The 16,496-nt window shown below is 48.7% G+C and overlaps 1 protein-coding gene across 2 annotated transcripts; it reads right to left on the reverse strand.

Annotated features, from left to right (window-relative positions):
• Window positions 1–167: 167 nt before the first annotated feature.
• On the reverse strand, window positions 168–14,872 carry CORO1B (coronin 1B). Of its 2 annotated transcripts, none has more exons than XM_079986022.1 (11): window positions 14,627–14,872; window positions 12,016–12,218; window positions 10,879–11,001; window positions 9,980–10,109; window positions 9,638–9,819; window positions 5,186–5,305; window positions 4,677–4,781; window positions 3,738–3,883; window positions 3,560–3,617; window positions 2,295–2,576; window positions 168–1,067 (listed from the first exon to the last, which is right to left on the reverse strand). In XM_079986022.1, exons 2-11 carry the CDS (start codon window positions 12,214–12,216, stop codon window positions 939–941), a joined length of 1,476 nt encoding a protein of 491 aa, XP_079842148.1. In that variant the 5' UTR covers window positions 12,217–12,218; window positions 14,627–14,872; the 3' UTR covers window positions 168–938. The 2 variants fall into 2 exon arrangements, with proteins under 2 accessions (XP_079842148.1, XP_079842149.1); XM_079986023.1 differs by lacking the exon at window positions 14,627–14,872 and adding an exon at window positions 14,334–14,472.
• Window positions 14,873–16,496: the final 1,624 nt, after the last annotated feature.

Genomic DNA, 16,496 nt, shown 5'->3' on the forward strand with positions numbered 1-16,496 from the left:
GCTCTTGCCTGTTCCGCTGTGTTTTTCCACCACACGCTGAAAGTGAACCCACATAAAATGGTGGGAATAAAGCAAATGCTCCAGGAAAAGCCTGCACTTACCCTGAACTCCTCTGAATTCATCTGTGGAAAGAAGGGAGGCAACAGCAACAGACTCGTGCACAGAGCTGTGGCTTTATAAAGACTTTTATTTGGAATGAAAATATAGATTATTGAACCTGAACAGTTTCTTTTTGCCTCCAACACCCTCGTGTGTTTCGTCAGAACCTGCTTAGCATTTGAGGGCTGGAGGGAGGGAGAGAGGAGTGGTCCCAGAGACAAGAAACTTAAGGACTGTGACTAGATGGCAGATTTATTTCTTAGTCAAGCCTCAATGATCCCATCCATGGTCTCTTTGAAGTAAAATAAAATTCAGGCAAGGAAGCAGAAGAATCCTCAACAGGATTCTCAGTGGTCCTAGCAGGGAAAATGGGGAGAAGAGGCCTGGCCCACAGGAAGCACTGGCTTCCAATAAACCGCAAAATCCACCTGCTATGAGAGATTGGGAAGGGGAATCCCAGCCTTCTCTCCAGTGGAAAGCGTGGGCATGTCAGACTGTGCAGTTAGCTAGTCCTGATCCCCACAGGGGGACATACAAGCCAACCGCAGCCATGGGAAGGGGACAGGGCCAGAGGGATTCTGGCCAGAATAAGGCAAAGGGAAAGATGTGGGGAGACCAGCACATCACCCCTTGGGTAAAACAGGGTGCGGGAGAAGGAGGAGATTTGGTCCGAGACAAAACCCAAGAAACATTCCCAGTAGCAGCAAGAGAGGGCAAGTCCCTGTCTCACACCACAGGGCAGGATGAGGCAGTGTATAAAGGGATTACTGGCAGCTCAAAAAAAGGTGAAGCGTTTAAGAAGATCCATGTTGGTGAGGTCTCCTCCGCGGGGACCCCTCCTAGACATCGCCGTTCTCAATGCGGCTCAGCTGCTCCTCTAGCCGCCCAATGCGCTCGCCCTGCGCAGCCACAAGCATCCGCAGTGACGCCACTTCACGCAGCACTTCTTCAATGACCTGCCCGCCGTCCTGCAAGGAAGAAGAAAGTGTCATGCTGCTCTTCCCAACAGGATCCCAGCTGCTCAGCTCAAAACCACCCCATGACCTGTACTCCTGGGACCAGCAGGACTTGCGCCTCCTCCCCCAGTGCATGTATAAGAGGGAGTGCACCATGTCTGTGTGCACACACGTGTACGTGTGTGTGTGTGTGTACCCACACACATGTTGGGGGGAAGGAAGAAAGCAACACTGGCAAATGCTTGGTCAACACATGCACACACGCAGTGGAAAGAAGCAGGCTATTAGACATCCAAAGAAAGAAATCTTCAGCAGACTGACTGACTTCATAGGATCTGTTCAACTAGGAACAGCCTGGCATTCAGGTTAAAAATGCCCTAAAGCATCCTTTGTCCTTGACAAATTGTCTAGTAGCTGCAGACTGCCAGGAATTCCACACAGATGCCTGAGTGGGCTAGCGAAGAGCAGAGCATGGATCATCCTGTTCCTCCTCTGCCTGTCTGCTTAGAAGAAGGCATTTTCTTCTTCTTTTTTCGATCTGCCTCTGTTTCCAGGCTGGCTATGGAGGAGAGGACATCCTTTCCCTTGCAGATAGCATGGAAATGCAGATTGCTAGCTGATTAGCAGGCTTGTAGAATGTAAGGAAAGCTCTGCTGGATCCGGCCAAAGGGTCCATGTAGCATGGCTTCCTGTGGCCATGCAGATGCACAGGTGAAGCCTGAACACAAGAGTCCTCTCCTCTCTAGCAACTGGCATTCAGAGGCATCCTGTGCCTGAAGGTAGAATATAGCCTTACCCTCCATGAATTTGCCTAAAGCCTCTCACACTGGTAACCTTTGTAGGCTTATTTGCTCTCTGTGGCAAGGGTACTTTGCAGGGTATGGGAAGCCCACTTTCTAACCACAGCCTCTGGTCAAGCCCTACTGGCTTTTCTCCAACAACTGAAATTGGATGACTGCTCCAAAACTACAAAGGCTTTGCTTTATTATTGGAGAGAATGCTGGAGAGTCCCAGGATGCAGTGAATATTGGACATGCAGACCTTCTCCTCCGTTCTCCCTCCCCAAGGCACATCAGAATCCTGTTCTGCTCCTTGCACTTGGCTCTAACCCACATCCACCCACACCCACACCCCAGCTCAACCGCTCTGCAACCCTGCGAGGGATGACAGAGAAGCACCAATCAAACAACCCACCCACAGAATCCCCTGTTCCGGCGCAGGCGCCAGCCCTGCACATACCCCACTGGCAGCGCTGACGCTAATGGCAGGTGTGGCAGCAGACTGAGACATGGCACTGGGGTGTGTGGCACTCAGCCCGGCACTGGGGGCAGCAGCGGGGCGGCTATCTTGCAGCAAGCTCCTCCGGCTGACTTTGAGGTCACGCTGCTTGGTGGGCACGTAGGCTTCGCGCAGCGAGATCAGGATGGGGCCCGCTGTCTTCCCTGCCACCCATTCCTCGGCTTCCATGGTGGCTTCTGGCCCAGCTGTGTCTGGGTACAAATCATCTTGGAACAAATCTGACTGCAGAGAGAGAGAGAGAGAGGGCAGTGTTAAGAGCCTGGGACAATATGGAACAGTGCTGCTCTCCCCTCCCATGGGATGTACAAGGTAAAACACCCAACAAATTTGCTGTGTTTCAAAATTTCCAATTCTCAGTCTCCACTTTATATTGGCCTGTCTTACAGAGCAGTTTTAAAAGACGAAACAGGCAGCGTGCTTTGACTATCACGCTATTTAAGTGTCAAGCAGTAGCATTATTATTAAATCCACATAGTTTCAAAGCTAGACAGGGGCACAGATTCAGTTTATATGCATACAGGCATATGTATAAAGCTTGAGACCTGAACACTAGAGGGGGGGGAGGGATTTGCTTAATAATAAATAATAATAGGCACTCTGGGCGGCTTCCAACACATATAAAAACATAATAAAACTTCAAACATTAAAAACATCCCAATACAGACCTGCCTTCAAATGTCTGCTAAAAGTTGTATAGATATTTAATGCTTATGTAATGCTCAGCTTGGTTTAAAGGCAAGTAAAGCACACACAACAGTCATATGGGAAAAAATAAATGTTTCTGATCAGAGAAGGAACAGGGTTGAAATGGCAATGGTTTCAGCATATGACTTTAGAAGATCCTTCTGGACAGCTGGAAACCAGAGGGGAGAAAAGCGCTGGATGGAAATACCAAGCTACAAAGGGACACAACCACCTGTCCCAATGGACAGAACTGAAATACTCACAACCTTCCAGGGTATATGAGGTTATGTGTGAATCTCCTGTCAATTTGCTGTGTGAGCACAGCAGTGGCAACAGCCCCATGGATTAATGTTTCAAGATTCTAATGCAGAACCATCAAGCCATCCACAGACAGGTCATGGCTCATCTGCAGTTGCTTGGTCCCAAAACAGCAGCAAGGGAAGCCCCCCCTCCCCCGTGCCTTGTAGCTTAAGCAGCAGTTTCTTGAAAAAGTAGGCTAGCCCCCACTATCAAACACTCACCTTCCTTGGCACAGTCATGATAATGGGCTCACACTTGCGTTCGTGGAGTTTGTAAAACCTGCAGAAACGCACCAAGAGAGAAAGATTGATGCACAAGCAGCCAGTCAAGACTACCAGTTCTTTCACTGCTGTCTCTCTCTCTCACACACACGCCCAGCCCCAGCATTATTCAGAATACCTGGCAATCTCACACTTGTTGACATCCAGACCCCGCTTGGGCATCCATCCCATGCCACGCTGGGGTTCTTTGCTAGTGAATGTGTTCAGGAAGTGGATGTAGGGTGCTTCTGCCGTGATCTCGAAGTACCGGATGCTGGAGTCGCCCTGGAAGGGGGAGAGGGCAAAAAGGATGCACACAGTGTTACTAAGCCTATAGAGCAGTGTTTCCCAACCTTGGGCCTCCAGCTGTTTTTGAACTACAACTCCCATCATCCCTAGCTAGCAAGACCAGTGGTCAGGGATGATGGGAATTGTAGTTCAAAAACAGCTGGAGGCCCAAGGTTGGGAAACACTGCTATAGAGGACATTGTGATGCTTGGCATCCCTGAGTGGGCCACTTCCCCCCTGAGCACTTCGCTTTCAGTGGGACAGACAGACTGGTTGAGGAAGAGGGCCAAGGGAATGCCCACCTTGCATGGTATTCACTCCCACTTCAGAGAGAGGGTACTAACCCAGAGTTCTGGAACCCCAGAAAGAAGCCAGCTTTGCCCTTTAACCATCTTATACGGAGGTCAGACCCTGGAGTCCGCTTAGTTCAGTATTATCTACAGCAGCTTTCCCCCAACCTGACGCCCTCCAGACATTGGTAACACTCCAACTACCATCAGCCCCAGCCAGCATGGGATATGGTTAGGGATGATGGGAATTGTAGTCCAAAGCATCTGGAAAACACCAGGTTGGGGGCACCTGGCCTGCAGGGCCTGGCTGCAGGTGTCTTCTTTTGCCCTATTTGCAGATGCCAGGGACTGAAACTGGAACCTTTTCCATTTTTATTTTCCTTTATTTATTGGATTTATATACTGCCCTATACCCAAAGGTATATTAAACTGCAAGCTGTCAAATGCAGACTCTGATTTTAATTTAATTTCCCTAATTTCTGCTTAGTAGGAAAGCATACCTTGCCACAGACATACACCACGTTGGTGTCCGGGTCATAGAAGGGAAGAAGGGCCCCATTGCTTGAGTCCAGCTCTTGCAACGCCATGGGCTCCTCCAGATTCTCCTGCAAAAACAGAAAGGCACAGGTTACAGACCTCCTTGTTCAAATGCTATCCTTCACACCATCACAATCTTGATGTGATGATTCACCTGCCATCCATCCTGACACCATTCACTTGAGAGCAAGAGGGGAGCGTGCTCCATATGCCCATGAACCCTCCGAGATTGAAAACCCTGTGTGGTTAACACCCTAATTGAGGGGTAGGGACAAGTCTATGTGCACAAAGCAGTCTCTCTTCAGATGTTGCCTCTCACCTCTCAAACACATGGAGTTCAACAGGAGTTCTTTGCTCAGGACAAGAGACCCTGAACACACAGAGAGAGCTTACACACACACACACACACACACACCACCACCACCACCACATTCCACACACACCTCACTCCAAGATCCACCTTCCCACTCACCGGGTCCCAGAGTGCCAGCTGCCGTTCACTCATACGGCTGAAACCGGTCGTGAAGATCTTCCCATCCGCTAAGAATATGGCCCGCATAGGGCGCGCTCCCTCATGGGCTTTCTCCTTCTCCTGTGAAGCAAAAAAAAGGGTAAGATGTGGGGAATTCAAGAGGTGAAGCAGCAGGCAGGCTCTGCTATACTGCAGCACAAATACGGGTTTTGCTCCCATATCTGCTATGCTGGATCCGAACTACAACAGGAGAGTCACTCATCTGAGTTTACATTCCCCCTAAAATCATGAGCACCTTTCCCCATGATCAGACTGTGTTTGGCCCTCAGCAGCTCATTCCACCCCACTCCAGAGGAAGATAAGTGGAGGTGTCTTGTACGCAGAAGGGTCTGAGATTCAAATCTAGGGTCTGAGATTCAAATCTAGTTAGGAGGGCCTCTCACCGCAGGGCTGAGAGACTCGTTCTGAGAGCCACTGCTGTAGTCAGTGCAGGCAACATGGGGCTGTGCAGACAAAGGGTATGATCTGGAGTCTAAAAAGACATGGTGTTCAGATAGGCAAAGGCATTTGATGTGTCTGTGTGTTCCTTTAACAACAGCAGAATTTAAAAGCCTGGCAACCTCTCCCAAGTACCACATCTGTTAAAACTACTTACTGCCATGTTGCTATTGACAAAGCAATCCCACTCCAAAAAGGTCATAAGTTAGAAAGTCAAAACTTGTCTATCAAACCCAGATAACTTCCCAATATCATCTCCTCCACCCCCCCCAAAAAAAACCCCCCACTCAGAATCAATCCACTCTTGGTGCATTGTTATATATGGCTATACTGTTTATATGGGTTTATGCTGCGCTTGGGGCTGCTGCCTCAGCTCACTTTCCCCCCCAAACCCCACCTTCCCATCATCCCATTGCCCTTCCTTTACACCTCACCCCAACCCACCTGTCCCCAAATTCCCTTTACCACAGCCACCACTGGCAGTGGGGAGGGAATGAAGGAGAGAACGTTTTTCTCCTCTTCCGTTTCCCCCCCAGTCTCAGGCAGGACAAAGGAGCTTTCATTTTAAAATACAGGTTTCCTTCTCTCAGCAGCAACAGGTAGATGAAGAGGAGAAGGACTTTCCTCGCCTTCAGTTCCTTCCACCTGGCAAGTGGCTGTGGCGAAGGCAGAGGGAGGGAGGGTGTGCCTGGGCCACCTGCCCACTCTTTGTGCCAGCCTGCCCACTCAGGGCTTCTTGGGCTTCCTTCGCCCTGTTTTAACTTGAGTATTCATGTGCCCTCGTTCGCCAGCATGATGACAGATGAGTGCAAATATACCATAGAGATATGTTATTTTGAAATATTACTTCCTTCTTAAAATAACCTTTTTTATAATAATAAAATTAGCCCACTTTCATCCCTTCTTCAGATTCCAGATCAACCTCCGTAGGAGAGGGGAAAGGAAGGAAGGAAGAGGCTGGGCCTCAGAGGTCGCAACACATAAAATTACAGACAGGCCTGAGTCTCAGGCTAGGAACAGCAGGGAGATCTGGGGAAGCAATCTCACAGATAACACCAATTTAATCATTTACCAATCCTATACAGCATTGCCAATTTATATATAGTCACATACTAAAACTGGGGGCTTAGCTGGAAACACCTGTGAATTGATTTCTCAATAATATTACAGAAACACACCTGGGAAATGCTTATGCATTATCATTGACAGCATGATCAGATTCCTGAGACGCCTGACGAGAAGCCCTTATCAATTCTCATAAAAGGCTTGGGAGGGAGGGAAGAGAGGAAGAGATGGGTGAAGCCTTGGAGGGATCTGATGAGGATTCCAGAACAGGGATGGGGGACCAGTGGCTCTCCAGATGTTTCTGGATTACACCATCCCTGACTATCAGATGAGCTCTCGGGGGCTGAAGGGAATTCACCCTTGTTTCACAGCTTCTCTCTGCATAGATCCCCTGCTTCTGCTCCCCTATTTAGCATCACCTTATCCTTATTAAAAGGGTAAAATACCTGGGGGTAAATTTAACATCCAAGAATGTGAACTTATTTAAGGATAATTATGAAAAATGTTGGTCAGAAGTTAAAAAGGATCTGGAAATATGGTCAAGGTTGAAACTTTCCTTGTTAGGCCGAATTGCTACTATTAAGATGAATGTATTGCCTAGAATGCTGTTCTTATTCCAGACGTTGCAGATTGTGGACAAGATGGACTGTTTCAAGAAGTGGCAGAAAGACATATCAAAATTTGTCTGGCAGGGCAAAAAGCCCAGAATTAAATTTAAGATCTTAACTGATGCAAAGGATAGAGGGGGGTTTGCCCTGCCGGACTTAAGACTTTATTATGAATCAGCAGCTTTCTGCTGGTTGAAACACTGGCTACTTCTTGAGAACACTGACATTTTGGATCTGGAAGGGTACGACAATAGTTTTGGTTGGCATGCATACTTATGGTACGACAAGGTAAAGGTGTACAAAAGCTTTAAAAACCATATTGTAAGGAAAGCATTGTATAGCGTTTGGATTAGATACAAAGATTTGTTGGAAAGTAAAACCCCTAGGTGGGTGTCACCAATGGAAGCTAGGGAAGTAAAAAAACTTAATATGGATTCTAAATGGCCAAAATATCATGAGATTTTAGAATACGATGGCGAAAGGGTGAAACTTCAGAGTTATGAGAAACTAAAGCCTAAGGTTCGAGACTGGTTGCATTACCATCAGATAAATGAGACGTTTAAACAGGACAGGAAAATAGGATTTCAGAAAGAGAAGTCAAAACTAGAAACAGAATTGTTGGAATCCAATACTAAGAACTTATCAAAAATGTATAACTTGCTGTTAAAATGGAATACACAGGATGAAATGGTGAAATCAGCTATGATTAAATGGGCACAAGATATCGGTCATGATATTATGTTTGCTGACTGGGAACAGTTATGGACCACCGGTATTAAATTTACTGCATGTAATGCCTTAAAAGAAAATATTATGAAAATGATCTACCGATGGTACATGACCCCAGTCAAGCTTGCAAAAATATATCATTTGCCTAATAATAAGTGTTGGAAATGTAATGAGACTGAAGGCACTTTCTACCACCTTTGGTGGACCTGCCCAAAGGTTAAAGCTTTCTGGGAAATGATCTATAATGAAATTAAGAAGGTCCTTAAGTGGACTTTTCCTAAGAAACCAGAGGCTTTCCTCTTGGGCATGGTGGGCCAAATGGTGCCAAGGAAGGATAGGATTTTCTTTATGTATGCCACTACAGCAGCAAGAATTCTACTGGCAAAGTATTGGAAGACGCAAGAACTACCTACTCTGGAAGAATGGCAAACAAAGGTGATCGACTTTATGGGACTGGCCGAGATGACGGGCAGAATCCGGGACCAGGGGAAAGAGACAATGGAAGAGGACTGGAAGAAATTCAAAATATATCTTAAAAATAATTGTAAAATTGAGGAATGTTAAGATGTCAGGGGGTAAGAAGTAAAGAATTGCAGCAGTAAATAAAAAACTTAAGAAATTTTTGATGAAAGGGAATTAAGACAATGGACCTAAGGGTTGCTAAAGAATTATTAAATAAGGATGCAGGGTTGGGGAGGTATGGGGAAGTCAAAGAAAAAAGGGCATGAACCGATGAGCTTGAAGTTATACTGTTTTATATTGTTCTTTATTATTTGTGTGGAAAATTAATAAAAATTATTATAAAAAAAAAAAAATAGCATCACCTTATCAACCACATGCCTCCTTCCCTCCTGTATATTTTGCCATTAGCACAGTGTCCCCTGCGTAGCAAAGATGACACCGCCTTGAACTCTTGCTGATATGTGCACACACACATGTAAATTCATTTACTTCATCTGAAAATGTGCATAACTTGCTCTACTGAAAATGAAAGTGCAAAGTCTGGTTTTTGCCGGTTGTGAAATTTAGATTCATCATAAGCCAGCACCTCTGCCTAGAGCACATTCCATATGCAGTCTTCATCTTCAATTAAAATTAGGCTTTTCCAAGCACTACCCAATAAGCAATATAAACACTGCCACGCATCAGAGCCTATCTTATAGATAGCCCACTAACATACAAACTACATAAAGATCAGCACTGCTGAGCTAATTAACTCAGGAGGCAAAGCGTGAGCTTCCCATCACCAAATTACTGCACAGTCAAAGCAGCGCAGGTCACATCTCAAGCGTGAGCCTTGCAACCAAGCTAGAAAAGGGGACTAGGGAGGCACAAACCACAGAGAGATACCACCGCTCAGATAACAGGACAGGGAGGACCGACTGTGGCCCAAACACATCCCACTGCAACATTCCCAAAACACAAAGGAGAGTCCCTTTGACTTGCAGAATGGCCAGGAAGTAATAGATTGCCAAAGAGAGGGAACACTCATGTAAACAGGTCAAGAATGGCAGACCAAAACCAAAAAGCTTCAAAGGAGGGAAAAACATACCGCAACAACCTGCCCACGGCGGGGGTCAATGATGCGCACACTTTTATCCTTGCAGGCCGAGCAGAAGAGGCTGCCGTCACGGTTCCAGCTGACATTATAAATGAGGTCAGGATGCAGATCTTCCAGGCGGTAAAGCTCCTCAGTTGTGCCCACGTTCCAGACGATCACCACGTTGTCACAGCCTGGGGAAAAACGGTGCTCATTGGAAGAGGTTTGCCACAGAGTTCTGTGTTAGGCAGCCCTTAACTTTGGGTCTCAACCGCCCCAGCATGTAAGCTTGCAGCCAGATGTTCTCCACTTTTATTCTGCCTCTTACTCCACCACCAGCACCACAGATGGTACCTGCACTGAGGAGGACGTTGCGGGCAGTTGGATGCCAAGTGATGATGCCCACACGCTTAGAGTGCCCTTCTAGAACAACCACTGGCTCCGTCAGAGGCAGTGTCAATCCATTATCGGGGATCTGCCATACCTGGAGAGAAAGACAGGAGTGAAATGGCTCAACCGGCAAAGCATTTTCGTCTGCTCTGATCCTGTCACCAGTGGCACAGCCTCCCACAAAACCTCGCTCTCCCATCATCCTGACCCAAATGCCAAACAACATCCAGCCACCCGTGGGGGGGGGGGTACACTCTGGCTTTAGCTTGCTCCACACCAAAGGGTCATTCTCCTGATCCCATCATCCCACGTTCTGCAGATAGCATCTTGCTTCCCGTGTCTACAGCCCAGCTAACAGCTCCTCCGTCTGAATTCTTTGCCCTGTGCATTGTATTGTAACAAAACATATTTGCATATGCAAACTTAATTTGCCTAATATAGTCTGCCTCTGCTAAATAATCATGATAAGAGACCAAGCAGTATCTGGGGCAGTGAACAGGCCTCCCCGCCCTGCTGCTGAAACCTTGCTCAGCTATCCTGCCTGTATACACATACCAAACTTCAGAGAGTCTGTGCTTTCAAGATTCCACAATCTGAAGGACTAGAAACTTGCTTTAAAAATAGAATTTTCAAATGCACAGCATGCTCAATTTGCCACTCAATACTGACTGCTTGATTCAATATGTACAGCCCCAAACTTCTGTATATATTTAGCTGAGAGCATGGCTACAGGTGAGGGCCCCCCCCTCCTTCCTTCCTTCCTTCCTTCCTTCCTTCCTTCCTCTCTCTCTCTCTCTCTCTCTCTCTCTCTCTCTCACACACACACACACACACACACAGTCCTTTTACCAGCTGCCCCTCACCATAACAGTGCAATCCTCAGAGCCACTAGCGATGACGTTATCATTGTGCGGGCACCAGTCAATGTCCAAAACAGGTCCTGTGTGCCCACACACCGTAGGGTAAGACTTATCAATGCGTCCGGTCTGGGAAAAAATAACCAAAGGGGAGAAGAGTCATCAGGCAGTCCCTTCCAGGCTCCTCAAAGCCACTATCCTGTTTCCTGTCCCAGCTTTCCCTATTTGCCTCAGTACAACCCCTCTGTTCCATCCCTCAGCACCCATAAAATATTATGTGCTCGAAGACACAAAACACAAGATAGGAGAAGAAGCAAGGGGAGGAATGATATATTGAGACCCAAGTTAGAATGTTGCAAGATTCAGGACAGATAAAAGAAAGTACTTCTTCATGCAGTGCAGAATTAAACTATGGAACTCTCTCCCACATGAGGCAGTGGTGGCCACCAACCTGCATGACTTTAAGAAAGGATTAGACTAATTCAGGGAGGACAATGCTAAGAAGGGCTACTAGCAGTGATGGCTATGCTCTGCCTCCATAACCGCAAGAGGGGAAGAGTGCTCTTGTGCCTGGATCCTGCTTGCAGGTATCCCACAAGGCATCTGGTTGGCCACTGTGAGAACAGGATGCTGGACTAGATGAGTCCCTGGCCTGATCCAGGAAGCCTCTTCTTATGAGCTGAGAAATTATTGGGGCCAGTCAACCTTGTGCACATCTTCCCTATTCCTATTCCCATCCAGTGACATCCCCGGTACAGTGGTACCTCTAGTTATTAACTTAATTCGTTCCGGAGGTCCGTTCTTAACCTGAAACTGTTCTTAACTAGAGGCGTGCTTTCGCTAATGGGGCCTCTTGCTGCTGCTGGCACACGATTTCTGTTCTCATCCTGGGGCAAAGTTCTCACCTCGAGGTAATTCTTCCAGGTTAGCGGAGTTTGTAACCTGAGGCGTTTGTAACCTGAGGCGTTTGTAACTCGAGGTACCACTGTACTTAAGAGTGTTAGGGATGGGAGGGACTTCAAAGTGTCATCTAGTCTAACCTTCTGCTGACGCAGGAAATCTGTGGCTGGCACAACCCCCAGTTGCTTAAGAACCTCTAATGAAAGCGAGCCCAGTGTTTCCCAAGTCAGACTGTTCCCTCACCTTCTGTAGCGGGAGCACCATGAAGGCCCCTCCTCCACTGGCCTCTATAATCACAGCCACAAACTTGGGGTTGACAGCGCAGAAAGTGCTGTCCCAAGTGACGCGTGACACCCGGATGTCATCGTAGCACTGGTCATTCTTGACGGGCTGCCCAAAGACGTGGCGGAATTTGCTCTGGCGCACAACCTTTCGGAAGGACATGGCTGCAGAGGCAGAAGAGAAGAAAAGCGACACACCTTTATAATCTCGCAGGCTGGCTCACGCACAACGCTCCCCAGGGGCGATGCTGCAATATGATTTCTAATAGGATTGTAATAAGGTTGTTCAGAAATGTGGAGCAGGAATCAAAGGAATTCGGCAGAGCTGCCGCACAGATTGCAATCACTTCACTTGCTGAAGATGTTGCAAGTCCGACCTCTTTCGACAATGAGCAGGAAGCCTCGGGTGCTCTTGATCAAACTTGGACCCCCCCAAAAAACATTCATATTTCCCCCTATATACATAAATACCTCTGTACTCGGCAGCTCTACATTTTTGGCCTCCGTACAAATTTTTGCACTCCAGCTCATTTTATAATTGACAACTTGCATTTTCTCTGTGCTTTGCTTCTGTGTACAGGCAATAGTCACGTGCAGAGGCTCATTGATGACTCTGGCTGGATTATTTGCCACTTGTTGTCCTGTTTCTGTTTCAGTCGCTGCCAGTCTATCGTCTAATATCCAACCTCCTTTATTACGGGAGGGTGGGTTTCTACCTTGATTCGGCTCTATGCGGGTGGGAGGGAAACACAGCGGAAGAGGGAATTAGCAGCTTTCTCCTTTATGAATCCTGCAGTAGAATCCCAGCTTCATTCCAAACACTTTCAATAGATGCGTGCACACCGTAAATCAAAAGATACAGTGCTCTACACAATCTGGTACACAGGCTCTGCTATCCGATTTCTTTGGTTTACATGTGAAATGCCAGAAATGAAAATACACTTACAAGACCAGAGTACATACCCACCCCAATGTCACCCCTGAAAAGTGGCAGGCCAAAATCACTGAAGTTAAAACCCCTTAGTGTAATTAATCAAAAGGCCCCATCAAGGCCTATCTATGGATGACTGACGGCGGACCTTCAGCAGTCAGTCGCAAGAGAAGCAAAACGCACTGAACTTCCTGTAGCCTTATATAGACGTGTTTTTCATGGAAGCAGTGCCCACCAAAAGCAAAATTCAGCCTGCTGCGTCAACACCTGATCAGAGTGAGACCAAACAAAAACCTTTAAGGCTAGAAGCAAGCATTTAAAAGCTCTGCAACCACAGCCCACAACCCTTACAGTAAAGGGAATCAATCTATTTAAGCACAAGTTCTGATTCAAGCACACAGTCGTAAGACTTTTGGGGAGATGGGGTAGGAACTTCCGTCTTCAGGTTTCAGTGGCAGCCCCACCCACTACTCCAAACTGTAACCAGGTGTGACTCAAAGCCACAGGAGAAAAGTTCCCTTTGGGTGGTTCCTGTGAGAATGGCCGATGACAGAGAAGGACTCAAGAATGGGCAAGCCTTGTTTATTCTTCTGCGCAGCCAGGAAAACTTTGGAGGAAGACAGTAAGGTGCTGAAGAATTGGCCGGATGCTACCTAACATCAGCGAACCAGAACTTGGAACCCAGAAGTCTTCCTGTTTTGGAGTTTGGGGACCAAAAGGAGGTGGAGGGAGAAAACAACATAAAGCAAGAACTTGAGAAAAGCAACGAGTTCAGGGTTGTTGTGTACACACACACACACACACACACACACACACACACCCCCCTCTTTCCTCGGGAAAGGAAGTGTTTCCCGAAAACTCCTTTCCTGCAAGAAACAACCCCACAGGGAAATGGTTAAATCACAGCACAGTTGGTCCACTGAAGCCGCAGCCGGATGTGCAGCCGAACATTGTGCAACCAAAGCGCAGCTGTTACTATTGGACGAAAAGGGACCAGAAGAATCTGGCGCAAGGAAGGTGTGGCCGCACCAGCGCTTACCTGGAGCATACCCTACCTTCCTCCAAACTACAACATACCCTTTTAAGGGGCCAAGGCATTATACAAGCCTTGCTGGGGCGAGGGGAGTGACCTGACCGGGTACTTTTCCAATAGGGAAGAGCAACTCTGCTGGGGTTTAGCCCCAGAAACTACTGAATGCTAGCGGTCGAGCCCGATGGCACAGACACAGCCAAAGGGAGCCTCTGAGCACCTACAGAGTGCTTTCCCTCCCCCTGGCACCGAGGAACCGCTCCCTTATACATGCATTTTGGTTTGCATACAAGCAGCAAGCTCTAGATCTGGAAAGTACCGAAAGGGAAGCTGGGGAGGGGAACTTGCCGCTCCCTTCCCGTTCCCGGCACCGGAGAAGCAAAGGCACAGCAGCAGGGCGGGACTCTGGGGAGGCGGGGGCGCAGAGGAACAGCGACCGAGCTGGGTCTGGCGAAACCGACGCCTCCGCCTCCTTCGCCTCTTCCTCCTCGCTTTAGCCTGCCCGATTCCCCGCTCTTCCCGCCCGGGAAGCGCCTCCGGGCCCGGCTCTCTCCGCCTCCCCTCTCCCCACCCGCAATCCCCGCCGAGCTTCACCCGCCCACCGCCACTCACCGGCTGGGGAGGACGGGGGCGACCGCAGCAGCCTCTCCCTTGCGCGCTGCCCAGGGCGGTGCAGGCGGCTGCGGGGAGGGAGGGAGGGGGGGAGGGAGCAGAAGCAGGAGGAGGAGGACCCGGGCTGGGCTGGGCTCTCGGCGGCTACAGGAAGTGACAGCAGCAGCGGCGAGGGCAGGCCGAGGAAGCTTCCTTCCCCGCGCCCAGTTCACCTGCCTTCGGGGCTGGGAGAGGCGAGGCGAGGGGAAAGGCTGCCTCTGGGGTCAGCGGCCGGCCACGCACCCTGGCGCGCGCCAACTGCTGCCTGCCCGGGCAACACCCGCCGCGACGGGACGGGGGAGATGGGCCGGGCCGTCTCCGCCGCTTGTCTTGGCGCGCAATTTCCAGGCTGCGAGAGTGGCGCAAGAGGCTCTGCGCAGAACTCCGCCAGCCTGGCGTTTTTCGACGGCGGGGCCGTCCCCCGGCTCGAGTCGAGGAGAAAGTGCCTCTGAGCATGCGCCGAGTGCATTCCTGCTTTCCCTGCCGGGAACTAATGAGAGTAACCAAACTGAAGGGAAGGCGGGGATTTTTCAGGAGGTCTCCTTTGGCGGAATTGTGGGCGTCGGAACCGCTTTTCTTGATGAGAAACTTGCTCCTAGTGATGTGAAAGTTACCTTAGGGTGGTGGGAGGCTATAAAGCTTCTCAGGGCAGGGACGGAGCCGCCCTCTCATTCTGCGCATAATACAAGTGATTCTGAGATCGCACACACACCATTTCCTTTGACTCGCAGGGCGCAGACTTTTAAGCCTGCCAGTTCCGTGTCGGCCGGTGCGTGGAAGGTGCCTGAGCCCGCTAGTGTGGACTGTCCTGAACTGTACTTGGAAGGAGACACGCAACTGCTTCAAGGCAGGATGGGCTTGTTCAGAATTCATTGCAGTTCTTAACCCCCTCAATGTACATCAGGCATTAAGAAAGAAAACAGCAGAAAAAGTTCCCTGCCCCAAGGAGCTTACACTCGAATTTGAATGTGAAGCCAGTGGTTTTTGGTGTGGGAGTGTCATTGAACTCAGTCGGGCTTGCTTCTGAGTAGACACATAGGATTGCCCTGACAAGTGAAATGGGTCAACTAGGGAACAAATGGGAAGAAGGGGTGGATTTTGGACCCCATCCCAGTAGAGGTTGGCTATTAGGTAAGAGGGGCGTGTCTCCACCAACCTCAGACTGCTCTTAGCCAGCTCCCACCTGTCTGTCATCCTCCTTAGGACCTTTCAGGGAATGGCACAGCCTATCAACCTCCTCCTCTTCCTCCTCCTCCTCCTCTTTGGTCTCAGTGTTGCCTTTTGTAGAACTCAGCAGGGGGCAGGATGGGGACAAAGCTGGAATTAGTTGACTCAGCTTGTCCTTGACCCTGGGTTCCAGCCTTCTGCCCCATTAGTCCGAATAGGCACCAGGTCTTTGCAGATACAGTGGTACCTCGGGTTACAGATGCTTCAGGTTACAAACACTTCAGGTTACAGACTCCGCTAACCCAGATATAGTACCTCGGGTTAAGAACTTTGCTTCAGGATGAGAAAGAAATTGTGCAGCGACAGACGGAGGCCCCATTAGCTAAAGTGGTGCTTCAGGTCAAGAACAGTTTCAGATGAAGAACGGACTTCCAGAACGAATTAAGTTCTTAACCCGAGGTACCACTGTAATCCTGACCTTTGCAGGAACTGAAGACATTGATTGGGATTCAACTAAGTTTTGCTCAGAGTAGATGCATTGGAATTAATGTTCAATAGGTCTAACTTGCGTAAAAAAGTTATTGACTACCACTCTTGATCTCCCCAGGGCTCGGGATGTATGCTTGGGAAACTGCTTCCTCTGTGAATCTGTATGTTATCAGAG

This window comes from Podarcis cretensis (assembly GCF_951804945.1).
Source record: "Podarcis cretensis genome assembly, chromosome: 1".
Lineage (NCBI taxonomy): Eukaryota > Metazoa > Chordata > Lepidosauria > Squamata > Lacertidae > Podarcis > Podarcis cretensis.

Coding starts and splice junctions, on each gene's coding strand:
- CORO1B (XM_079986022.1), bottom strand. CDS start 12,216: ATGTCCTTCCGAAAGGTTGTGCGCCAGAGCAAATTCCGCCACGTCTTT. Junction 10,110..10,878: donor CTGAGGATTGCACTGTTATG/GTGAGGGGCAGC, acceptor CTTTCTCTCCAG/GTATGGCAGATCCCCGATAA. Junction 3,884..4,676: donor TGGTGTATGTCTGTGGCAAG/GTATGCTTTCCT, acceptor TCCCCCTTCCAG/GGCGACTCCAGCATCCGGTA.